Source organism: Festucalex cinctus, chromosome 3 (genome assembly GCF_051991245.1).
Source record: "Festucalex cinctus isolate MCC-2025b chromosome 3, RoL_Fcin_1.0, whole genome shotgun sequence".
In the NCBI taxonomy this organism is placed as follows: Eukaryota; Metazoa; Chordata; class Actinopteri; order Syngnathiformes; family Syngnathidae; genus Festucalex; species Festucalex cinctus.
In genome coordinates, this window is record NC_135413.1 from 17,355,279 (window position 1) to 17,382,305 (window position 27,027).

The 27,027-nt window shown below is 37.5% G+C and overlaps 1 protein-coding gene across 5 annotated transcripts in view; it reads right to left on the reverse strand.

Moving 5' to 3' along the window:
• The window catches only part of ndrg4 (NDRG family member 4), a 65,343-nt gene that overhangs the window by 12,566 nt on the left and 25,750 nt on the right, over positions 1–27,027 (reverse strand). For 3 of the 5 annotated variants that reach the window (XM_077516244.1, XM_077516242.1, XM_077516243.1), the window contains exons 4-14: positions 25,693–25,731; positions 21,690–21,795; positions 19,012–19,132; positions 18,788–18,850; positions 17,380–17,440; positions 17,201–17,287; positions 17,009–17,065; positions 16,826–16,929; positions 16,006–16,062; positions 15,474–15,525; positions 14,132–14,179 (exon numbers count right to left, since the gene is read on the reverse strand). In XM_077516244.1, the coding sequence (XP_077372370.1) occupies positions 14,132–14,179; positions 15,474–15,525; positions 16,006–16,062; positions 16,826–16,929; positions 17,009–17,065; positions 17,201–17,287; positions 17,380–17,440; positions 18,788–18,850; positions 19,012–19,132; positions 21,690–21,795; positions 25,693–25,731 (795 nt within the window). Of the gene's footprint in view, positions 1–14,131; positions 14,180–15,473; positions 15,526–16,005; positions 16,063–16,825; positions 16,930–17,008; positions 17,066–17,200; positions 17,288–17,379; positions 17,441–18,787; positions 18,851–19,011; positions 19,133–21,689; positions 21,796–23,042; positions 23,264–25,692; positions 25,732–27,027 lie in introns of those variants that run through there. The other 2 variants (XM_077516246.1, XM_077516245.1) reach the window with 1 other exon arrangement.

Here is a 27,027-nt window from a genome sequence, read left to right on the forward strand (position 1 = left end):
TTTGTTAATTGTGCATCATTTTTGGCCTTTCCATGAAACTTTACAAACACAAAGCATGGCAAAAACGTTTAAAATTTAGATGGTTTCCTATTTGACAGTACCCCAACATGCCAGTACCCCGACGTGCAAATACCCCAACGTGGCCCGGGTTGCGAGGGCCCTTTATAGCTGCTCGCAGCTCTAGTTATTCTTATTCTTATTATTCTTCTCCGCAAACAATCGCATTTTTGAGACACTAAACGTGACCGAAAACTCACCAAACTTTACACGCGCATCAGGCCTGGCGAAAAATTTGATATTTTAAAGTCGCCATACATGATAACAGAAAAATGGCTCCTTAGCGCCCCCTACATAGGTTAAACGGATCCCTGTCCCGCTACGATTGTCCGACGGCTATGAAAATTGTGTGGCACCTGTAGCACATCCCAATGAACAAAAACCTCTTTGAAGTGTGTACCCTAAAATAGACAGAAAGTGAGGTATGAGTATTTAAATGTCCAATTTTTGCCAATTTTTGCACATTTACAGGTGTCATACTTTTGCCCGCTTCTCCTACACGGTTAACCCGATTGACTTCAAACTTGGGATGTACCATCTCAACACCTGGGACAACATCATTGTGAAAAATGAAAAGTTTTTGATATACTATATGACGGCGGCGGCGCATCAAATTTAGAGTTTAAAAATTCTTACTTCACGACGCATTGCCGGTTGTACGTTTAATCTAGAGCTACGAAAATTGGTACACATATGTAACAGGCTATGACCTACAAAAAACTCTTTTTGAACCATATGCTAAACCTAACAGGAAGTCCACCATTTTGATTTATTTTGGAACGTGTTGCCATTTTTTTGGCCATTTCATTGGGGTCTTATTTTAACGAACTCCTCCTACAGTGTTTATCCGATCATCTTCAAACTTGGTGTGATTCATCTTAAGATGTTGAAGATGAAAAGTTATTGAAAGCTTTGTATTTCGTCGCACACTGTTGTCATGGCATGCACTGTTTTTAAAGGAAAAAAAATATCCTTAAAGAAGCATTCCCATTTGTACGAAGAAGCTAGAGCTACGAAAATTTGGAGACAAATTTAACAGCCCACGATGTACAAAAAAGTCTCTTGGTGCCCTGTGCTAAACCCAACAGGAAGTCCCGTAGGGGCCGGTCATCACATTTTGAGGTAAAAAACTCCTCTTTAACGAAGCATTCCCGGTTGTACGTTTCACCTTGCGCTATGATAATTTAGAGGCATACATAAGAGCCCACGATGTACAAAAAAGTCTCTTGGAACCATCTGCTAAACCAAACAGGAAGTCCGCCATTTTGATTTACGTTGGGATTTGTAGCCATTTTTTGTGGCCTTTTTTAGGGGTCATATTTTAACGAACTCCTCCTACAAAATTTATCCGACTGTCTTCAAACTTGGTGTGCTTCATCTTAAGATGTTTAAGATACAAAGTTACCGAAAGTGTTTTATTTTGTCGCACACCGTTGCCATAGCGGTGCATTGTTTGCCAAGTAAAATGCTGCTTTTTTTTTTTATCTAAACGTGCAAAAACTCATGAAACTTTACACACACATCAGGCTTGTCATAAGCATGAATATTTTAGAGAGTTTTTCTGCAATTTTCAATAAATGGCTCCATAGCGCCATCTCGACATATTTATGAAGCTTTAGGAAATGTATGATTCAGCTAGATGTGAAAAAATTGGGATACCTATCAGCCTAAGACTTACAAAAAAGTTTCTAAAGCCATATGCTAAACCAAACAGGAAGTCTGCCATTTTGATTAACTTTGGTATTTGATACCATTTTTGGGGCCTTTTATAGGCGTCATATATTCTTTGGTACGTTTCATCTTAAGATATTTAAGATGAAAAGTTATTGAAATTTTTTATTTTGTCGCACGCCTTTGCTGTAGCGATGCATTGTTTGAAAAGAAAAATGTTTTTTATATGATTCAGCTAGATGTGTGAATATTGGGAGATCAGCCTAAGACTTACAAAAAAGTTTCTAAAGCCATATGCTAAACCAAACAGGAAGTCTGCCATTTTGATTAACTTTGGTATTTGTTGCCATTTTTGGGGCCTTTTATAGGCGTCATATATTCTTTGGCGCGTTTCATCTTAAGATATTTAAGATGAAAAGTTATTGAAATTTTTTATTTTGTTGCACGCCGTTGCTGTAGCGATGCATCGTTTGCAAAGAAAAATGTTTTTTATATGATTCAGCTAGATGTGTGAATATTGGGAGGCATACCTATCAGCCTAATACCTCCAAAAAGTATTCTACGAAAATTTGTAGACATATGTAGCAGCCCACGATGTTTAAAAAAAGTCTCTTGGTGTCAAGTGCTAAACCCAACTTCTTTTCTTGATAATTTGGAGGCATACATAAGAGCCCACGATGTACAAAAAAGGTCTCTTGGAACCATATGTTAAACCAAACAGGAAGTCTGACATTTTGATTTACTTTGGTATTTGTAGCCACTTTTTGGGGCCTTTTATAGGGGTCATATTTTCTGCAAAACTTATCACATCGTCTTCATTCTTTGGCATGTTTCATCTTAAGATATTTAAGATGAAAAGTTATTGAAATTTTTTATTTTGTCACATGCCTTTGCTTTAGGGATGCATTGTTTGCAAAGAATTTTTTTTTGAGAGTCTAAACACGGGGAAAAACTCACAAAACTGCACACAGATCAGATCTCTCATGAACATGAATATTTTATAATTTGTTGTGCAATTTGTAATAAATGGCTCAATAGCGTCGTCTAGATAGTTTTATGAAGTATATCCGATTATATGGTTCAGCTAGATGTGTGAATATTGGGAGGCATACCTATCAGCCTAATACCTCCAAAAAGTATTCTATAGCCATGTGCCAATCCATTTTGATTTTAAATTGTGCATCATTTTTGGCCTTCCATGAAACTTTGCAAACACAAAGCATGTCTAAAACATTTACAATTTAGACGGTTTCCTATGAAACAGTACCCCAATATGCCAGTACCCCATGCAAATACCCCAACGTGGCCCGGGTTGCGAGGGCCCTTTATAGCTGCTCGCAGCTCTAGTTAGGGCCCGAGCAGCTACCGCTGCGAGGTCCCTATTGTTTTTCGATCGGATTATTATTAGGGCCCGAGCAGCGACCGCTGCGAGGTCCCTATTGTTTTTGTAAAAATTATTATTATTATTATTATTATTATTATTATTATTATTATTATTATTCTTCTTCTTCTTCTTTATTCTCCGCAAACGATCGCGATTTTGGGTACCTAAACATTCACGAAAACTCACCGAACTTTGCACACTCCTCAGGCCCGGCGAAAAATTTGATATTATTAAGTCGTCATAACAATGCGACTCGATAGCGCCCCCTAGCGTAGAAAAATAAAAACCAAGCCCGGCACGTTTGAGCAAGAGCAACAAAAATTGGCAGGCACGTGTAGCACCCCGAGACGCACAAAAAAGTCTATTGGGACCATGTAGCTAAAATGTACAGGAAGTGAGCTATGAATTTTTTTATGTCCAATTTTGGCCTATTTTGGCACATTCACTGTGGTCATGCTTTTTCCCCCTTTGCAAACATTTTTCATCTAATTGACTTCAAACTTGGCATTTATCATCTCAAGACCTGAGAGAACAACTGGGCAAAACATCTTGCCTTTTTGAAATACTATATGACGGGGGCGGGGCATCAAATATTGCCTTTAAAATTTCATTTGTCCAGAAAGAGCAAATGCTTAATAACTCCCATGTTCAAGCTCCAAAAAATCTCAAACTTCTCAGGCAACGTAATAGTCACGGCCTGAAAACATCTATATGATAAAATTCAGTTATACATATAGCGCCACCTAGTGGTTACAATAAATGTCATACTTTACGTTTTTAGCTACTGTGCTGAGCTTGTTGAAGGGATCCATTTGAAAATTGGTCAGAAAAGCCTTAAGATGTTGATCATGCCCCACACCGAATATTGTAACTTTTCGCCAAAGGGCGTGGCCGCTACGGTGACGCAAAGTCTGAAGATTTTTCGTGAAAATAAAAGCTGCATTAACTTGACCGAGATGATCCTATCTTCTCAAAATTTCACACATTTGATGAGAGTCCAGCCCTAAAGACATCTACTGACTTATATTTCATCTAACTGATAGCGCCACCTAGTGGCAATTTTTTTTCTTACGAATTTTCTTCTATGTTTTTCTCCAAACACGTTAACTGGACCTACCTCATATTTACTCAGATGAGGGTTTCGGCCTTCATGATGTCACAACACGAAGTTTGTGAGTTTTCGCGAATTGCTGTGGGTGTGGCTAAGCGCTGTTCGCCACGAAAACAACGCCAGTTTTGAGGGTCTAAACATGCACAGAAACTCATGAAACTTGGCACACACATCTGGCCTGGTAAAATGAGCAATATTTTATCATTGATTGTGCTATTTTTACAAAAATGACTCAATAGCGCCCCCTAGAAGTTTTTAACGAAGCAGCCCCGGTTGTACGTTTAAGCAAGAACGACGAATATTTTTAGGTGTATGAGGGAGCCCAAGACCTACAAAAAAGTCTCTTGGACCCATGTGCTAAAATGAACAGGAAGTGAGCTACGAATTTTTGAATGTCCCATTTTTGACGATTTTTGCACATTCACAGGGGGCAGACTTTTGCCCACTTCTCCTACACGTTTCATCCGACTGAGTTAAGACTTGGCCTGGACCATGTCAAGACCTGAGCCAACGACAGGGGGAAAAATCTTGACTTTTCGAAATACTATATGATGAGGGCGGGGCATCAAAATTTGTGTTTCACAATGAAAAAGGATATGCTTGATAACTCCCCGGTACATGCTCCAAAAAATCCCAAACTTGACATGTATGTTTATCGTCAAGGCCTGAAGTTATCTCTATGACAACATTCAGTTATAAATACAGCGCCACCTAGCCCTTGAGGCTTATATAAAAATAAAAAAAAAATACCCCACATACGGTATTTTGTACAAAAAATGTACACTTATTCTAAGTGTGATAACTAAGTCATTTATGAATATTCTTTTAGTTTCCACCACTCAAATTGTTCACTAGCTTCACACCGATCCAAACGTATGTACGTTTCCATTTTGTTTTATTCATTTTTGATTGCCCCTTTGGACAATAAAAGTAACATTGTGCAATGAGTACAACGAGCGATGATGTGTATATACACTTTTACAAAAAAATACCAATCAGGGCAACTCATTGCCTAAAAATAAAAAAGGACGCTGATTTTTGCAGGTCTTAACAATCACCAAAACCCGTTGAGCTTGACACACACACTGGCAAAAAAATATTCGACATGTAAACGTTTATTATGCCATTTTCAAAGAAATTTTGCTTCCAATATGCCAGTACCCCAACGTGCCAGTACCCCAACGTGCAAGTACCCCAACGTGCAAGGACCCCAACGTGGCCCGGGCTGCGAGGGCCCTTTATAGCTGCTCGCAGCTCTAGTTATTATTATTCTTCTTCTTCTTCTTCTTCTCCGTAAATGATCACGATTTTGGGTACCTAAACATTTACGAAAACTCACCAAACTTTGCACACTCCTCAGGCCCGGCGAAAAATTTTATATTATGAAGTCGTCATAACAACGCGACTCTATAGCGCCCCCTAGCATAGAAAAATAAAAACCAAGCCCGGCATGTTTGAGCTAGAGCAACGAAAATTGGCAGGCACGTGTAGCACGCCGAGACGCACAAAAAAGTCTATTGGGACCATGTAGCTAAAATGTACAGGAAGTGAGCTATGAATTTTTTAATGTCCAATTTTGGCCTATTTTGGCACATTCACTGTGGTCATGCTTTTTCCCCCTTTGCAAACATTTTTAATCCAATTGACTTCAAACTTGGCATTTATCATCTCAAGACCTGAGAGAACAACTGGGGAAAAAATCTTGCCTTTTCGAAATACTATATGACGGGGGCGGGGCATCAAATATTGCCTTTAAAATTTCATTTGTCCAGAAAGAGCAAATGCTTAATAACTCCCATGTTCAAGCTCCAAAAAATCTCAAACTTCTCAGGCAACTTAATAGTCACGGCCTAAAAACATCTATATGATAAAATTCAGTTATCCATGTAGCGCCACCTAGTGGTAACAATAATTGTCATACTTTACGTTTTTAGCTACTGTGCTGAGCTCGTTGAAGGGATCCAGTTGAAAATTGGTCAGAAAAGCCTTAAGATGTTGATCATGCCCCACACCGAATATTGTAACTTTTCGCCAAAGGGCGTGGCCGCTACGGTGCCGCAAAGTCTGAAGATTTCTCGTGACAACAAAAGCTGCATTAACTTGACCGAGATGATGCTATCTTCTCAAAATTGTACACAATTGATGAGAGTCCAGCCCTAAAGACATCTACAAACTTATATTTCATCTTACTGATAGCGCCACCTACTGGCAATTTTTTTTCTTACGATTTTTCTTCAATGTTTTTCTCCAACCATGTTAACTGGACCTACCTCATATTTGCTCAGATGAGGGTGTCGGCCTTCATGCTGTCACAACACGAAGTTTGTGAGTTTTCGCGAGTCGCTGTGGGCGTGGCTAAGCGCTGTTCGCCAAGAAAACAACGCCAATTTTGAGGGCCTAAACTGGCACAGAAACACACGAAACTTGGCACACACAGCTGGCCTGGCAAAATGAGCAATTTTTTATCGGCGATTGTGCTATTTTTACAAAAATGACTCAATAGCGCCCCCTAGAAATCTTTAACGAAACAGCCCCAGTTGTACGTTTAAGCAAGAACGACGAATATTTTTAGGTGTATGAGGGAGCCCAAGTCCTACAAAAAAAGTCTCTTGGACCCATATGCTAAAATGAACAGGAAGTGAGCTACGAATTTTTGAATGTCCCATTTTTGACAATTTTTGCACATTCACAGGGGGCAGACTTTTGCCCACTTCTCCTACACGTTTCATCTGACTGAGTTAAGACTTGACCTGGACCATGTCAAGACCTGAGCCAACGACAGGGGGAAAAATCTTGACCTTTCGAAATACTATATGATGAAGGCGGGGCATCAAAATTTGTGTTTCGCACTGAAAAAGGATATGCTTAATAACTCCCCGGTACATGCTCCAAAAAATCCCAAACTTGACATGTATGTTTATCGTCAAGGCCTGAAGCTATCTCTATGACAACATTCAGTTATATATGCAGCGCCACCTAGCCCTTGAGGCATAAAAAAAAAATACCCCACATACGGTATTTTGTCCAAAAAATGTAAACTCATTCTAAGTGTGATAACTAAGTCATTTATGAATATTCTTTTAGTTTCCACCACTCAAAATGTTCACTGGCATCAGACTTATCCAAACATATATATATTTTTATTTATTTTTGATAGCCTCTGTGGACATTAAAAGCAATATCGTGAATGAAGGATATGCTTAATAACTCCACGGTACATGCTCCAAAAAAAATCCCACACTTGACATGTATGCTTATAATCAAGGCTTGAAGGTATCTCGATGACAACATTCAGTTATAAATACAGCGCCACCTAGCCCTTGAGGCTTATATAAAAAAAAAAAAACCACATACGGTATTTTGTACAAAAAAATGTAAACTCATTCTAAGTGTGATGACTAAGTCATTTATGAATATTCTTTTAGTTTCCACCACTCAAATTTTTCACTGGCTTCACACCGATCCAAACGTATGTACGTTTCCATTTTGTTTTATTCATTTTTGATTGCCCCTTTGGACAATAAAAGTAACATTGTGCAATGAGTACAACGAGCGATGATGTATATATACACTTTTACAAAAAATACCAATCAGGGCAACTCATTGCCTAAAAATAAAAAAGGACGCTGATTTTTGCAGGTCTTAACAATCACCAAAACCCGTTGAGCTTGACACACACTGGCAAAAAAAATATTCTACATGTAAACGTTTATTATGCCATTTTCAAAGAAATTTTGCTTCCAATATGCCAGTACCCCACAACCCGATTGTCCCATTTTTGATGATTTTTGCACATTTACAGGGGGCATACTTTTGCCCACTTCTTCTCCACGTTTCATCCAACTGAGTTAAGACTTGACCTGGACCATGTCAAGACCTGAGCCAACGACAGGGGGGAAAATCTTGACTTTTCGAAATACTATATGATGAGGGCGGGGCATCAAAATTTGTGTTTCACAATGAAAAAGGATATGCTTGATAACTCCCCGGTACATGCTCCAAAAAATCCCAAACTTGACATGTATGTTTATCGTCAAGGCCTGAAGGTATCTCTATGACAATATTCAGTTATATATACAGCGCCACCTAGCCCTTGAGGCATAAAATAAAATACCCCACATACGGTATTTTGTCCAAAAAATGTAAACTCATTCTAAGTGTGATAACTAAGTCATTTATGAATATTCTTTTAGTTTCCACCACTCAAAATGTTCACTGGCATCAGACTTATCCAAACATATATATATTTTTATTTATTTTTTATCGCCTCTATGGACATTAAAAGCAATATCGTGAATGAAGGATATGCTTAATAACTCCACGGTACATGCTCCAAAAAAAATCCCACACTGGACATGTATGCTTATAATCAAGGCCTGAAGGTATCTCTATGAAAACATTCAGTTATAAATAAAGCGCCATCTAGCCCTTGAGGCATAAAAAAAAAAAACACATACGGTATTTTGTACAAAAAATGTAAACTCATTCTAAGTGTGATAACTAAGTCATTTATTAATATTCTTTTAGTTTCCACTACTCAAATTGTTCACTGGCTTCACACCGATCCAAACGTATATATGTTTCCATTTTGTTTTATTCATTTTTGATTGCCCCTTTGGACAATAAAAGTAACATTGTGCAATGAGTATAACGAGCGATGATGTCTATATACACTTTTACAAAAAATACCAATCAGGGCAACTCATTGCCTAAAAATAAAAAAGGACGCTGATTTTTGCAGGTCTTAACAATCACCAAAACCCGTTGAGCTTGACACACACTGGCAAAAAAAATATTCTACATGTAAACGTTTATTATGCCATTTTCAAAGAAATTTTGCTTCCAATATGCCAGTACCCCAACGTGCCAGTACCCTAACGTACAAGTACCCCAACGTGCAAGGACCCCAACGTGGCCCGGGCTGCGAGGGCCCTTTATAGCTGCTCGCAGCTCTAGTTATTCTTCTTCTTCTTCTTCTTTTTCTTTGTTATTATTCTTTTCCGCAAACAACCACATTTTTGAGGCACTAAACATGAACGAAAACTCACCAAACTTTACACGCAGATCGGGTCTGGCGAAAAATTTGATATTTTAAAGTCGCCATACATGATAACAGAAAAATGGCTCTGTAGCGCCACCTACATAGGTTTAACGGATCCCTGTCCCGCTACGATTGTCCTATGGCTACGAAAATTGTGTGGCACCTGTAGCACATCCAGATGAACAAAAACCTCTTTGATATGTGTACCCTAAAATAGACAGGAACTGAGGTATGAGTATTTGAATGTCCAATTTTGGCCCATTTTTGCACATTTACAGGGGTCATACTTTTGCCCGCTTCTCCTACACGGTTAACCCGATTGACTTCAAACTTGGGCTGTACCATCTCAACACCTGGGACAACATCATGGTAAAAAATCTAAAGTTTTTGACATACTATATGACGGTGGCGGGGCATCAAATTTACAGTTTCAAAATTCTTACTTAACGAAGCATTGCCGGTGGTACGTTTAATCTAGAGCTACGAAAATTGGTACACATATGTAACAGACTATGATCTACAAAAAAGCCTGTTGGTGCCATATGCTAAACCTAACAGGAAGTCCGCCAGAGGCGAGGCATCAAATTTTGTGTTTCAAAATTCTAACTTAAGGAAGCATTCCCGGCTGTACATTTCACCTAGAGTTACCAATATTTGAAGACATATGTAACAGCCCTCAAGGTACAAAAAACTCTTTTTGAACCATATGCTAAACCGAACAGGAAGTCCGCCATTTTGATTTACTTTGGAACGTGTTGCCATTTTTTGGGCCATTTCATAGGGGTCTTATTTTAACGAACTCCTCCTACAGAGTTTATCCGATCATCTCCAAACTTGGTGTGATTCATCTTAAGATGTTGAAGATGAAAAGTTATTGAAAGCTTTTTATTTTGTCGCACGCTGTTGCCGTGGCATGCACAGTTTGCAAAGGAAAAAATTACTTCTTAATGAAGCATTCCCAGTTGTACGAAGCAGCTAGAGCTACGAAAATTTGTAGACAAATGTAACAGCCCACGATGTACAAAAAAGTCTCTTGGTGCCATGTGCTAAACCCAACAGGAAGTCCCGTAGGGGCCGGGCATCACATTTTGAGCTAAAAAAACTCCTCTTTAACGAAGCATTCCCGGTTGTACGTTTCACCTAGCGCTATGATAATTTAGAGGCATACATAAGAGCCCACGATGTACAAAAAAGTCTCTTGGAACCATGTGCTAAACCAAACAGGAAGTCCGCCATTTTGATTTATGATGGGATTTGTAGCCTTTTTTTGTGGCCTTTTTTAGGGGTCATATTTTAACTCCTCCTACAAAATTCATCCGACCGTGTTCAAACTTGGTGTGTTTCATCTTAAGATGTTTAAGATGCAAATTTATCGAAAGTTTTTTATTTTGTCGCACGCTGCTGCTATAGCGATGCATTGGTTGCCAAGTAAAGTGCTGCTTTGTTTTTTTTTATCTATACATGTGTGAAAACTCGTGAAACTTTGCACACACATCAGACTTGTCATTAACATGAATTTTTAGAGATTTCTTGTGCAATTTGCAATAAATCGCACCCTCTATACATTTTTTATGGAGCATTTCCGATTGGATGATTCAAGCGCGAAATATCTAAAGATGACTTGACTTGACCTAGATTTGTGAAAACTCAGAGGCATACCTATTATATTATTATTATTTTTTGTACCTTACAAGATTATCTCTTGTGCCACATTAAACCCCTTTGCAGGCCTGAGCCAAACCACGGTCCATACATTTGATACCACTGCTTTATTTCAATGGTCAAGTACTTCATAACCACACCTACTTATGCTTGTCCTTGCATATATAGTAGACAACAAAGAGCTCTTTCAACAAAAGACATTTCCATCTACAAAGTCATACAAGGTAAGCACTCTATAAATTCTGCAATCACTACACTTCTATTCCTAAATTATCACTTCAAATACCAACAATGGTTAATACAGCTACAAATTTCTTGTATGTTTATGAAGTATGATACTGTATTTATTTCTACTCCTTTGCTTTTCTACAGAACATGAACAAATCACCAAGCAAATTCTCTTTTGATAAAGACCCTCTAATCATCTCCATACGCAAAGATTGCCAACTTTTTTCCGTAAGTATACAATACATAAACTAAACAGGACAACTTTCTCAATCATATACAGTATGCCATACATATATGTATTAAGTTCTCATTTATTAACAGGTTTGTTAAAGGCACCTTTAGTGTGTTTTTCTGTTTGTAATGTTTCTCCACGAGCACGTCTAGCCATTGATATCATGTAGAACACATATGCTAACCTTTTAGAGACAATTGAAGCTTACTTGCACAGTAGCCACTATCTTAACCACTTAATTCACATGTCTACTTGACAACTTATTACATGTAGTGAAATGGTACTTTGTGCGTCTTATGCTTTTTTCTGAACACTGCTTTTCAACTCTTTCCTTAAAACCAATACATGCGGTACTGTTATACTGTATAAATATATATGTCCGTGTGTATATATTTGTATATTCTTTCAAATAAACTCGTTTTGACACACACAGCCATTGAGTAACATGCAACACGACCACAACGTTTTGCACCAACACGTTACCTCTGCTATTTAGAATCATGGAATCTAACATGACTGATTTTCATTGAATGCTTTGTCATTACAGTATGCATGCATTGATCATGCTTTCAGTCGCAACGACTTATACCAGCGCAGCCTTGATCTTCATTCCCAAATGAACCAACTAGTCCATGTGACTCGAGTCAATCGAGCACTTGAAAAACAGATAGACTTCAAAACCAAGCTTGTGAAAGAACTCCAGACTGCATTGGATATAAAGGATGCATGTGATGCATTTGTCCGTGATGGTAAGCTATATGACATGGAAGACACACAAACACTAACACAGCAAGCATCCCCATCCTACACATTGTGTATAATGAATGACATGTTTGACAATGGACATTTTTACATTTTTTTGTTAATGCACGTTCCTTTTTTTCTGTTAGGAATATCTTGAAGGTAAAATTGGACTGTTAACTAAAACACTGACTGATTATTGAGCCGCAATTTCTCAATGTATATAATGTGAATACATACTACACTTGATTACTTTCAAATGTGACTGATATCATGTAGCTACGCTGTGATCTTGCCCTCTTTCATCCACTGATAGACACTTCAAAGTTCTTTTTTTTCTGTATCTTCTCAAAATAACTGACATATTCATGGAAAAGATTGTATTTAAATTCTATCATTATTAATTACTATTATTATGTTTATGTCTTTGCCCCTGATTATGATGTTTCTATACCATAGATTTTTTTTTTTTTAATTTTTTTGGACATACAGTGACTTGACCTTTACAATACAAATTTTTACTAAGAAAAAATCAATCACACACCATAATATTTTATATTTATCCTGCATGTATCTGGACACACCATGCCAAATTTTACACTTACATAACCATTTATGTACCTGTCGTATCCTTACTTTTATTCATCATTTCATCACACAATCCTAAAACATTGCTTTTTGACCCAGAGGATTCAACTATACCATTTTTGCGTGTCTTATTACTTACTAGCTATATTATTTATTAACGGGCAAAAACTATGAATATAAGATCACCGTCAAATATTACGTCTGTAATATCCATATACAGTGCATTACATAATATGCATTTGTATTAAGACACTACCATGCTAAAAATATGCACACGACTGTTCTGTAAACTACACCTAAGACAACCAAACTTCACAGATCTAACATGATTCTTCATTCTTTTTTGTTCTACAGATGTATCAAATGCTGCCACACAGACAGAAGAAGCCACTGAGGACATGCACGAAGACGATGATCACAATATAACAGGACAGGTTAACCCCCCTGAAGTTTTAGCCCGCAGGTCAAAGCGTCCTAGGACTAATTCATCCATGGAGGTTACATTATCCTAAGACAGACTATGTGCTAACCCAAACTCTTTGACCCCAAGGGATTCATCTGTCCCAGAAAACTTTTACACTAAAGAGTTTATCTGTCCTAGGGCGCTGTTAACCCCAGGTTAAAGTGTTATTTAATCTGTCCTGTTACAACAGCTATACATAAACAGCTGCATTCCTCTCCTGTTCCATCTCTCGCACTTCTTTCATCTCTTTTTCTGCTCTACTTATACCTATGCTTGCTCATGTGCTTTTTTCCCCTTTAGATGATGTCATTGGTTAGCCTGCTTCAAAGCTACATTTTTTCTTGAATAACTGTCACACATTTACTGTTTGCTGGACCCTACAAAACTGTCACAATACTTCACTATGTCATGAATACATATGTGTTGCACAGCGACACCACATTAAGAGTCATCAAAAAGCTTTTTATTTGATCACACACCATCTCTGTGCCATGCAATGTTTTCAAATAAACAGATGCTGGTTTTGAATATCAAACGAGCGACTTTTCATGAAACTTTGCACACACATCAGAAAGTCCACACTTTTGAATTTATTTTGGGAATTGTGCATCATTTTTGGCCTTTTACTGCACCTTTTTACACACAAGGCACGGCAAATGCATTTCTATTTTCCATGGTCCTTGTCTATTTAACAGTACCCCAACGTGCAAGTCCCCCGACTTGCATATACCCCAACGTGGCCCGGGTTGCGAGGGCCCTTTATAGCTGCTCGCAGCTCTAGTATTTATTCTGTTACTTGACTTTCATTGTCGGTAAAGTGAATTCATTTGTTGAAAAAGTTTTTCATGTTTTTATGACAATAAACACTGTGGCCTATAGTGGCCATTATATTATACAGATTATGATGTACATTATTCAGGTTGCGATATGTAAACAGTAAACACCGTGATTACCTTGAGGAAGGTGGTGTTGGTTGGGTCAAGCTTGGAGTTGCACTCAACCTTAAATGTAAGAATAAGCAACATCATTAACAAGGAAAGTTGTAATCGTGCAGTAACTTTTACAAAAGACAACACACTGGTCATAATGACACTATATTAACGGTATAGGGTCCATTATAGAAGGGTCTACGAGTGACCCAGATACTGCAATGTGCTGCAGTGATGACTCATTCCGGTGGGATGAGAACACATACACACACAAATGCTCACACGCACACATGAGACTTCATGATATTGCTCACTGAATCCTGCTGTGTTTAATCCAAATCACTCAAATAGACTGCCAAGTCACTTTTTCAATTTCATAAGCCAGCTTATAGAAATGAAAAAAAGAAACATGTTTGGTAGCTTCTGTTTACATGTTTCCTTCTCTCCCCATCCTTTGTTGATTCCGAGTAAAAGACATATTTGGAAGCAAGCACTGCCTCAACTGCTCACATCAGTTGATATGACCTCCATCTGTCACATCTAATTTATTATTATTATTTTTTTACATTTCGCCTCCTCTCGCTGTTTTTTTATCGCGCCATCATTCTGCAACTGCTCATGCGACATCAATACCACATTCTCGCTTCCCACCCTGACTCCATCATAATTCCTTCTGTTTTAGAATTGAAAGGTTTGATTTAAGATTCTACGAACCGAATCATATATACGCCACTTGGACCATTTCGAATCGAGAGGTTTCCGAGTCAGAATGAGACCATTTGGCCCCCCAACAAAACACACGCATGCATGCACACACACAGGCACACCACTTTGAAGGCAGCAGACACCCACTCGCAAAAAAACAAACATGACAGTAAGAGTGTTTGTGTTGAGTTCTACCAAGGCTGTCTGACTGACCTGCTTTATGTGGGAAATGAAGTCACTAACTGCATTTACATGTTTACAATGTACAAAATAGATACCAAATAGTGGACCAACTTGTCTTAGAACTTATCCTTATCCTTGTTCATTCCCAGGAAACTACAATATCACTGGTCACTGGTGAGCGATGGATCAAACAAACCTGCAGTTTTTATTTTTATTTATTTTTTTTTTTACCTCTGATATGATTGCTGTATGCTATAAATGTCAGCAATGTTCTTATGCTTCACAGCCCCATTAGGTGCAAAATCAAGAATTTAATTTCTTGAATATCCTTCATAACTCAAAATATTCAAAACAACTTTTAAAAATTATTCTTGTTTCTCGCTATTATGTAAGCATAACCACTGCCTTATTTATAACTACTTATATATATATATATATATATATATATATATATATAAGGAGACATATATGGACTCACCACTCCTTCCTCAGCAGGGGCATTGTCTCCCACAACCAACATAACTGGACACCTAAAACAAACCCATCATTTAGAGTAAACATTTTACTGATATTATATATTAGCAGATTGATTGATTGATATTTGCAGAGGTGGGCACTTCCGTGTATCCGTCAGCTTGTCCTTGATGCCGAAGCCTTGAAAAAAAATACAAGGACTGAGAAAGACTGTCTGTACTGACCTGGATCGACCGATGAAAACCTGCTTCAGTCTGTGTATTTTTTCGAGGCTTTGCGTCAAGCACGCGACAAAAAGTGAGCATCTGCCGTCCACGACAGGGCCAATGGATACACGGAAGTACCCACCTCTGGATATTTCCAATATAAATAATTAACAAAAATCAAAACTGAAAGACATGTTTATCTTGCCAGTGGAACATTTTCTCTCCTTTAATGACTGAATTAAGAACTTCATAGTCTGAAATTTCAGTCGACTGATTTGAGAAAAAGTTCAATCGTCACTACATTTTGACTGACAGGTGTGTTGGACTTACTTTAGGGTTTTGGCATTCAGCGCAGTCCCACTACGGTTCATCTCCAAGTCCCTCCGACTAGAAACAACAAGATTAATTGAATATGCTGTTTGATTGTTTAATATATATGTAAAGCACCTTCACGAGGTTTGTCAACACCTCAGTGGGCAAATAATCCAAAACAGTTTAAGAACGTTTTTCAATTTACAATTACCAGTACAAGGAATTTAGGGATTTCATTGCCTGTAGTCTATATTAACTCATTCACTCCCAACCATTTTCACTGAAGCAACCCCCTTCGCTCCCGGCTGTTTTACTGGATTTTTACTGATTTTGCAAGGCCCACAGAATATTGTGTTCTATTGCTATAAAATCATGGAACCTATCAAAAGAAAGATTAGAGTTTCTTCTTTTATCAGGAAAAACAAAACAAAACAACAACGTACATTTCTATCTGTTTCCGTTTTGCAGCAATTAGCATTAGCTAACTTTCATTTTTATTCACAAATCTGCTTAGAATTGTGGGAAAATCAGCTTGTTTTCATCGTGGCCCTGGTTGATCTCTTATACTCTGCTTCCACCTTCTGGTCGTTGTCGTTTTTGCAATTACTACCATTGCTTCACCCGTTCTCAGCAGTTGAGAGGCTTCTGTATGCTATCGAATTAAAAAAAACAAAAAAAACAAAAAAAAACGGAGAAATACGTCTTTGGAACACTTAAGACCTTTAAAATAGAACATATTTATACGTTTTTGGGAGCAAATGAGTGAAGAATAGGCTGTATGTAGATGCTCAGTTTTCCAGAGCAATGTATCAATCGATCTCAAAATAATTTATTACACCTGTTGTACATGTTCCAGAAAAGCTGCAGGTTGAACTGGTTGATGGTGTTGTTGATCTGTTGCCGGTAGCTCTGCACCAGCTCTGTGTTGTTCATCAGCTCCTCCTGTGCACAAATAAAAGTTTCGCTTTGTTCTCGCTGGCTACTACGCAAGGGCTGCTGCTCCAAAGACTCGTCAACATACCTGGCTGAAAAGGTGTGGCAGGACAGTATCTGGCAGGGTGCTCGTCAGTCCTGACAGCTAGAGAGGGTGGACATAGATTGCATGTGAAAAGACAGCAGAGCTATATACAGTATGCTGTGAAATATTCAGAAAGCATGTATGTGTTCCGGTTTTGAAATCTAAAATCAGTCCCAGAATACATTCTTTCCCGACCTTTGTGGCAGCCCAGTCGATCCATCCTTTGCCGTTGGGGTCAATGTTGAGCAGAACCAAACCCTCCACAAGGTCAGGGAAGATCAGCTATATACAGAAATATTTTGTTGTTTCAAAGGTTGTCACCTTTCAGGAAATATTGTGAATATAAATTTGTGAAATATGTGAACCGGACTCACTGCAAACTTGGCCAGGATGTACGATCCAGCTCCAACTCCAATCCCAACGATACTCTTGAATCTAAAACAGTTCAATGATTATGATGTTTTTTTGTTTTGTTTTTTTCAAGGCACAGTAAATGTCATAATTTCAGAGTGATACTGCTGTTGAACAATTTCCTCTTTGTCAATTTACTGTGACATCAATTTCTAGCAGCATAGCTTGAATTTGAAGATTTTGCTGCTCCAAGTTCTTGTATAAACATGTTAAGGCTTGATCAATAAAATTGAAGCAAACGTTTTTTTCCCAGTACAGGAATAAGAATACTTCATTATTTAAAAAAAAAAAAAAAAAAAAAAAAAAGAACATTTTTATTGATGGAATAACGGGAGCGTGGAGCACAATGAGGAAGAATATTCTTGCCTGCACTAATGGGGTAGGGCAGTCATGAAATTAAAATGCAGGTAATAAGGAAGTTGTGCTCTTGGCTTTACTTATCTTGGCTTTACTTATCGCGTTTACTTATGTTGGCAACAATATAGACATTGAAACAGCTCATTTCTTACTACGTTTTGTTAAAAGGGGGCAACGCAAATGTTTTCTTTACAATAAAATGTTTTATGTGCCCCCACAAGTAAACACAACATTCTGATTAATACTGTTTGTTATACGAATTAAGCAGCAACATCCAACTGTTTTTATTATTATTTCTTTAGCCCATCACTGGGGGCGGCCATTTTGCTTCTTGTTGTCTACTGAAAATGACATCACAGTTGCTCAAAGCTTAGGTAACGACCAATCATTGCTCACCTGTTTTCTGAGCTTGATCATGCGACATACGCAAGCTGAAGAGTGATTGATCGTTACCTGAGCCTTGAGCAACTGCGATGTCATTGTCAGTTGACAACAAGAGGCAAAATGGCCGCCCCTCAGATGGATAAAAACAGATTGTTGCTTGTCATGTTACACAAATGTAATATTAATTAGACTGGTGGGGCAGCAGAGATCACATTATTGTAATTGTATGTTTAGACACATGTACTTTTACTCAATTCTTTCTAGTATGACTGAGCCTGTTTACATCTCCCAAATCTATGAACGGATATCAATATTACCCATTTAAATAAAACCTGAAATGATGAAATATTTTCTTTCTATCATTTGTGTTAAGTAAAACATTGAAAGAAAAACTACGCTTTGAATTCAATCTGGAGACTGGAGTGAATGCCAAATAATGAATCCTGACTTTGTGTATGTGTGCGTGTAACTCAAAGGCATTCTAATTAATAGATTTCCTGCAGTGCAGCACACAAATACAGTCATGCCACCGTTGCCAGCAAAGCAAGGACACAATGTCCCAGTAAACGAAAAGGCTGGCTGAATAAAAACATGGCGTGTATCATTGGACTGTAAAATGCTTGCACCAACCCAAAATGCTGCACCACAGTGGACAGCATGCTCGCCAACTGGTCCATAGTGGGATACTGGTACCTGTGGAGAGAAAGTACATGAATGTACTACATCCTTACATCAGACAGCAAGCTTGAAAACTGTTGCATTGGTGACTTAGCGATCAAACCACCAGGCGAAATCCAAATGGATTCTTTCCTTTATGAAATCAAGTAGGTCAGGAGCAATGAGCTTTTGTTTACCCTTGTGGCAACTGTGATGCTCCAATCTGCTGCCCCGGAGCGTCGACATGGCAAACTACGAAGTGCTTGGTGATCTCCTGCATATCATCATTATTGAAGAAAGAATTGAAGCACAGCTTGTCTACAGGAGCGAGGAAAAGGGAAAAAAAAGCAGATGTGCGGTCTGATGAGACGAGGAATGTGATTCCATTGGATATGTACCAAGTGTTTCAATTCTGATTGTGAGACTTGGTGAACCACTTGTTTTGGGGTTTAGTTATGTCATGAGCGTCATCTTTAGTAGTAGTAAGGTGGTTGCAACAATTAAGTTGACTTGATTGTTTTTTTTTCAGATAGCAGCCGTCAATTTAAAAAAACAAAAAAACAAAAAACGCAAAATCCTATTAATAATATGCACCCATGCACAATAATATACACATCTGACAAACAAAACTTCAATTTTGTTATTTTGTTTTTGATGAACACTTACAAATGTAAAATCAGATTTTTTTTTTTTCAGCCAGATGAAAAATATAAATTGTGAAATATTTCCATATATATTAGATGTCAGCCAGCCCGTGTACCTATGGAGGACCAAAACTGCCAAAATTAGAAATAAATGACTAAATAAATAAATAAATGACTAAAAGTGAAAATAAAAATGAATATAAAAAAATATAATTCCAAAATTATATATATAAAAAAAATATATAAATAGAAATAAATCCGTTTTTATTTTCACTTTTTGTCATTTATTTATTTATTTAGTTATACATTTCTTTGTTTAGTCATGTATTTATTTAGTCATTTATTTATCTATTTATTTAGTCATTTATTTATTTATTAATTTAGTCATTTATTTATTTAGCCATTTATTTAGTCATTCATTCATTTCTTTTGAATTTTGGCAGTTTTGGGCCGTACTGCCAAGTCGAAATGTTATTCAAATGAGGGGGAGGTCCTAAGCGTGGCAGTTTGAAATGGTGGAGTCCAACCCAAGACACGCTTTGGACCGCCCCGTCATTTGAATAACATTTTGACTTGGCAGTACGGCCCAAAACTGCCAATATTCAAATTAAATAAATGACTAATTTGAAAAAAAAAAAAGACTAAATAAATAGATAAATAAATGACTAAAAAATAAATAAATGAATGATTAAATAAATAAATAAATGACTAAAAGTGAAAATAAAAACGGATTTATTTCCATTTATATTTATTTTTTGAGATATAATTTTCGAATTATATTTTTGTTATATTCATTTTTATTTTCACTTTTAGTCATGTATTTATTAATTTATTTAGTCATTTATTTATTCATTATTTATTCATTTATTCAGTTTTGGTCCTCCATATGTACCCTCTCTGCTGCTCTGAGCGTGCATGCGTGTCAGATTCGGTGAAGCCATGCAGCAACATTGTGTCTTCCTCAGGCTTGCAATGAGCAGCGTTAATTAAATGGTTTAATTAGTCTGCAATCTGGGTTACGGACAGAAAATAGATGAGGCTCGGGGGAATGCTGCGGCTTTATTCTTTTTATTCCAGGAATATGTCACTTGTCCATGATGTCACCAAGAACGCCAATGCTGCATAAGGATGTACTGTAAAGAAATTTCTCCCGTTTTATGATCCATCGGCAGCTTAACAACTGCACTTTCACTGACTCCATGACCTACTTTCTCCCTCAGCTCTTTTTCCTTCTCTCTTTGATTCTCTCTCTCTCTCTCTTACTCATCCTCCTCTTTCTCTGCAGTCCTGCCCCCGCGCAAAAACGCGTCGACGTATTAATTTAGCTGTTGTGGTCTGTGACCTAATTTCTGAATAATTTGAAATGTTCTCCTTTTATATGTTCAAATCCGCTCTCATTTTTTCTTCTCTTCTTCACTGAGTCAATGACGTAATAATGAAAATGAATATTCATTTATTTTCAAATGGCCTGGTTGTGAACACAAATCATCTCAACTGTTCTGCTGCACGTTTATTGTCAACTATTATACATATTACATTATATGTTCCCCCAGTTCATATGAGTAATTTGATATTTATATATTTTTCACAATTTTTTCTGCCAAGATTGCGAACACCTTTAAAAACAAACAACAAAAAGGCAGATTATTTTTCGAGTCGTGATGTGCGCCGCTTCCACCATCTCACGCTATTCTCAACCTCTCCCGATAAAGCATCTGCATTGCTGCTGGCTCCGCCCCGCCTCCCTCCACGGGACATGAATGTTTTTCTGACCTACTTTTCATCACTGTTTTTCCTACTCACTTGTGCGTCTCCTCATTTTTTCAACATTTTTTACTTCCCTCATATTACTGTGCCATTTTTTTTATTTTGTTATATCTTTGCACCTGCTCAAATGTTAACAGATGCAAATCATTTGTTGGTCAGAAAATTTATGATTAGTTATTTTCTCACATATGGAAATGACAAAAAGTAAGAAGACATATTACTGTAATGAGTTTCCACAGAAAACCCCCCCATTAATTTTCACATCTTTAAAAATAGTTTGCTTTTGTGTTTCCAATTATCTTTTTCATTTTCACACTGGTGATACAAATTCCTCATTTTGACATGTGTGTGAATGAGAGCAGCTGTCGATGTAGATAATTATCATGAGAAGCAAGTGCAGAAACACCTTGATATAAAAAACAAAAAGTGTCACATCTGTCACAGAAGAAATCCACATGACTCACGGTTGAGTCCCACATCATGATAGGTGAGGATGGCAGGCTTGTTCCCTTTGGGCGCCCCGCGGATAACCACATGCAGCATCCCATAAGGGGTCTCAACATCATGTTCCTGTGAAGGAAAACATTCTTGTTCACCTGCTTGCAAACAAACAGATTTGCAGAATACTAAGGCATTTCTAAAAGCCAGCAAATAGATTATTAATACGAACTGATGCCATTTGTCTTGTGGTGCATTAGCACATTCACTGCTAGCCCAGAAAAAAATGCATAATTTGACGTCTTTTTCCGTCAATGGCAATGAATGAGTTATTTGTTTCTAAATTATGGCCAGTGCATGAGGCTTCATTCTCATAATTTCTTCTGTATGTCGCACTCCATCAAGAAAAAGAACTGACTGTGAATCTCTCCAACCACCTCTTGTTGACTGACGACTCAATGTAGCGTTTCAAATGCCGCATGGCCGCAATTTCAATTCAACACGATACACTTTCAGTCTGGAATTATTTACAGCGCATAACATCCAAATGACTCACAATGAATGATGACAAACACTGCGTAATCACTTCTACCTTGGCCATAGGTAATATTGCAGTCATACAGCATAAGACCTAATTCAGTGAGATGAATTTATATCAGAATCGACTCGCAATGGAATCACAACATGCTAGAAGACCGGATTTAGAATTGGATTACAAATGGTAAATAAAGACAGCATATAGCTAATATGATGACCTTCAAATGTTGAGAAGGGATCATTTTCTGCATTGATCTCTTCAAATGATCTATTTTTACGCATCCTCAATGTATAAAAGCAAAAACAGCTCAATTATGACCATATTTATAGATAGATTAATTAGTACTTAGTTCCGTTTTATTCAGCATCCATCCATCCAATTTTTTTGCACATTTACTTAACTTCAAGGTTAACAACATGGCTACCAAGAGGACAAACGCAAAGCACGTACGCCCACGCGCAGTGGCATATACACGTAGGCACATGTATACGCGTTTATTATCTGCAGAGGAAAAGAGCGCACTGAAGTGTGTCAGTGGGCCAAGTGAACAGAATGTCCCATCGTTCCCTCTGACATTGCAATTTCAGATTTGCATCAAAACAAATTGTACAACAGCAACATACACAACAGCCTGAAAATTCCTTTGCATTTTTTTGTTTTTTTTTTGCATTCTGCATCGAACTCATCTGTGTGCATATTAAAAAAAAACCAAAAAAACATTACTTGTATGGTCATCAAATTCAAATTACATTCCAGTCACAAACGCCACACAAATGAACCAAGTTATACTTTATCACATGCGTCACTCGCCACAGATATACCCCAAATCCAGTCCACTCACCCCATCCCAGCATTCAGGCATGATTCCACACTAAATGTTCTCTCAGTGGCTAAAGAAAAGCAGGAAGATGCAGATGAGCAGCCAGGCCTCTCCGGTTTTAAGGGACTAGGTTCTGGTCAGCACCTGCTGCGAAACGGAAAGGCTGGACGAAAGATGCTGCACAGTCCTGCAGTGTCTTTGTCTGCTTGAGAGCTCCCCGCGCATTTAAGCTGATGCACCTCCCCCTCGGCTCACACTCGCCTCACGCTCGATAGGCAACGATACCACCGGGGTGGCGCAGGCTGCGAGGATTGGCTCAGAACCTCTCCATCACGCAAATGGATATCACGTATTGGCAGTCTTTTACGCATCCTCCCTCATCAGCACCACTGACACATATCAGCTTCGAGGCTATGTGCTGGCGTTTGGTACAACGTTGCTCCACATTGTGAATCTGCGCTTCATGATGATAGAATGCACTCACATGTAGACACATCGGCTGCAGCAGTTATTGATTCTCACGGTTATTACCGGAACAATCGGTGGATTCACTCGATAAGTCAGCAGAAAGCATCAAAAGGTGGGTGTGTGGATAATGCAAATGCGTCATAATAGCTCCATCATTGATTTTCACAACAAAACAATCATCTCATCTAATAAACTCACAATGTATGAATAACCATTCAGGTTGATAGATGGATAGAGATGGGACATGAGGGCATTTTGGTATTTGTTAGGAGGATGCTGAAGAAAGGGAAAAGAAGAGGTAATAACCTCTTCAGTGTTCAGTAGCTAAGTTTGATTACAAGTTACTTTTATAGTTACATTCAGCAAATACTTAACTTGCCAATATCCATCTGGTACCGCTCACAGTAATTTCGTCGGGACATTCTGTACAATAATTCGAGCTCATTGGACGATGCGACATTTTACACGTTTGTTTTAACCAATCACGGCCACGGATGAAAACGCGTTGTCTGTTCATCGTTCTTGACGATGAGTGAGAAAAGTACGAACATCTTACCAGCTAGAAATGTACGAAGCGCCTCTCACTGTTCAACATTCAACAAGGAAACGGTGAGTATTTCTGTGAGAACAGAATTCATTGTCGCGTCCGTTGTGCCATGTTGGGTTTGTTTGTTAGACCCGGCGTCAGCGTCGGCGCTGGCTTTTTGGTTTCGTCACAGTTGCATATCCGCCCCCAAACACAATGTCGCTCTGTGATTGGTCCGAACCGCCAGTGGTTCGGGAACGGCGGTTATCGGCGGGAGCGGTACAAGATGGTATTCTCCGGAGTTTGTGAACTCACAAATACCGCGAGAATTCATCTTGCGAGAGCAAGGTGAGCAAATACTCTGCTTAATATGGAAATGACACCTGGTTTTGCCACTTAATTGCATTTTAAGTACATTTTAAATGGCAACATTTAAGAATGTTTTTTTATTAAAAATAAAATAAAGGCAACCCTTTTGGCTTAACATAATTATCTTAATATAAAAATCTAATGAGTCTTTATTTATTTTTTTAAGGAAGTTTTTCTAGACTGGTCTTTTTTAGGGAGACTGGTGCAAGTTGTGTCACTGTTTTATACTTTTATATATTTCTTGGGATCAATACATCATATACAAACATAACGTATACCAGAGGAAAGTCTTTGGTATATTTTTTGTATTTATGTCATTTTCTTACTATTTGTCAGTGCAGAGTTATAAGCCATCAAATAGAGGAAGTGAACATGTGACATGTTACCCCACCAATGGGTAAGTTGTCACACTATATGGGGTAAGATGCTGCACTGTATTTTGCAACTAATAAAACAAGGACCAAATTATCCTCATTCTCTTGCTTTTTGTTTGTTTGTTTGTTTGCTTGCTTGCTTGCTTGCTTGCTTTTGTTTGTCATTGATCTTGAAAATTTACATATAGGTCATAGCTCTCAGCCTCAAATGCCTGATTTGCTTCCCTTATACTGGAAATTTGAGATTAAATTGAATGTAAAAAATAATAATAAAGCAATGGATGGATGGATGGTTCATCATGAAACTTAAAACCAGTCATGACACGTGGGCATGTTGTAGTTCCAACAACTGGAAAATCCATTATTAAACAATGAAACAAAACCTATTAAACTAAATTATATTTATATCATATATATATATATATATATATATATATATATATATATATATATATATATATATATATATATATATATATATATATATATATATATATATATATTTATAACTAAATAAATGTGTGTGTATATAAATAAATCAAATTAAATAAACTAAACTAAAACAACATAGAGGGTCAAATCCAGGATATAGCAGTGCATGGCCACAAAGTTTGACAGCTAGGAGCAAATTTGCACCTGATTTACCACACATGGCAATGGATTTGCGCCAAGAACAGCAGTATAGTAACGGTTGCAAGAAAGATGAAATTATCAGAAAGCAAGGCTGGACCGAGGAGGTCCATAAACGTTTTACTCATTTAGCGCCATTACGGCAACAATTTTAACTTCTACTTCTTTTTTTCATCACTATGACCCATACTGAAATCCCCAAGGAAACCAGAAGGGTTGAAATGACAAAATTTATTGTATATGACATTCAACAGATGGCAGGGCCACGAAAGATTAAGAGATCAAGATAACAATAGCAGCATACCTTCCAATCGCCTACTGGCATCAGCTGTTCACAGTTTTCCTGCAGAGAAAGACACAGAAAGGGGAAAAATTAATTCATAGTGGAATGTGGTATCTTTCAAACTGAGACTCATTACACATTCAAAATGATTGTGACTCTTAGTAAGTCATCACAAGCTGTGCACGATTATCTTGAATCACTTGATCAACTTTATGTTTATGTGTCTGCCTCATTTAAAAACGTTGTGACATTTGCTTTGTAACATTTAAGTGACAAATGAAGATGTGCTGGATTTTAACATGAGGAGTAAAAAGAACATTTAGTCAATTGGTACCAGTGCAGGGGGTATCCTTCACAGCCAAAATACAATTAAATATTCAAAGGCACACACTAAGGGTAAGCTGGCTTCAAAATACAAGCAAAAAGACAACATTTGAAAATCCCAAAAATATGAATGACGTGAATTTAACAATTTAATGACAAATGGACATAATAAGCAATAATTGTTTTACAGTTGGTTATGGATACATCTGTGCCTGTCCCACTTCAAATAAGCTGACAAATAACACATGTTTATCAGCAATGTCATTTTTTTTTTGTGATGTTAATCCCAATATAAGCTGTGTTCTTCCAGTACAGGTATTGAATAGCTATATATTTTGTTTCTCAGTGACCTCATAAAGCTTACTGGAGCAAATAAATGCCAGGCTCGTTTTTAGCTGGGCTAAAGTCCAGCTCCAAGAACTTGATGAGGCACAAGCAATATCGATAATGGACATAACAGTAAAGTAGTGTTTTTACCAGCAGGTGGCACTCTTCTCTATGTTATTCACCCTCCAAGATGGAGCGAATATGCTTACTTCAAAGAAGGAAACTGTTCAGAGCATATGGCAGCTAATTTCCTACATCACTCTAGTTCCTACCTCAAATTGTATTTGTGCTTGCATATAAAGGATTACACTCCGGTATAAGTTTAATTCCTCATTTTAAAAAAAGAGCAACAAGTTTTTCATTATGTTTTGAGACTATAGGATAAAAGTTGCAGCTGCCTACTTGTCTGGACTCCATGGGTGGCAAGAGTAAAATGACAGTGACCTATTGCAAATAATAATAATGATAATAATGATAATAATGATAATAATAATAATAATAATAATAATAATAATAATAATAATAATAATAATAATAATAATAATAATAATGATAATAATGATAATAATAATAATATGAACTACCTTTTGGGAACTGTGAACTTAGCTCAAATTCTAATTATGACCCATGAACTGAACTTGAAACTTCATTTTAAACTCTTCTTCGTCATAAAGTGAAAAGCTCTGTCATCTGGGAAAGGCTCAG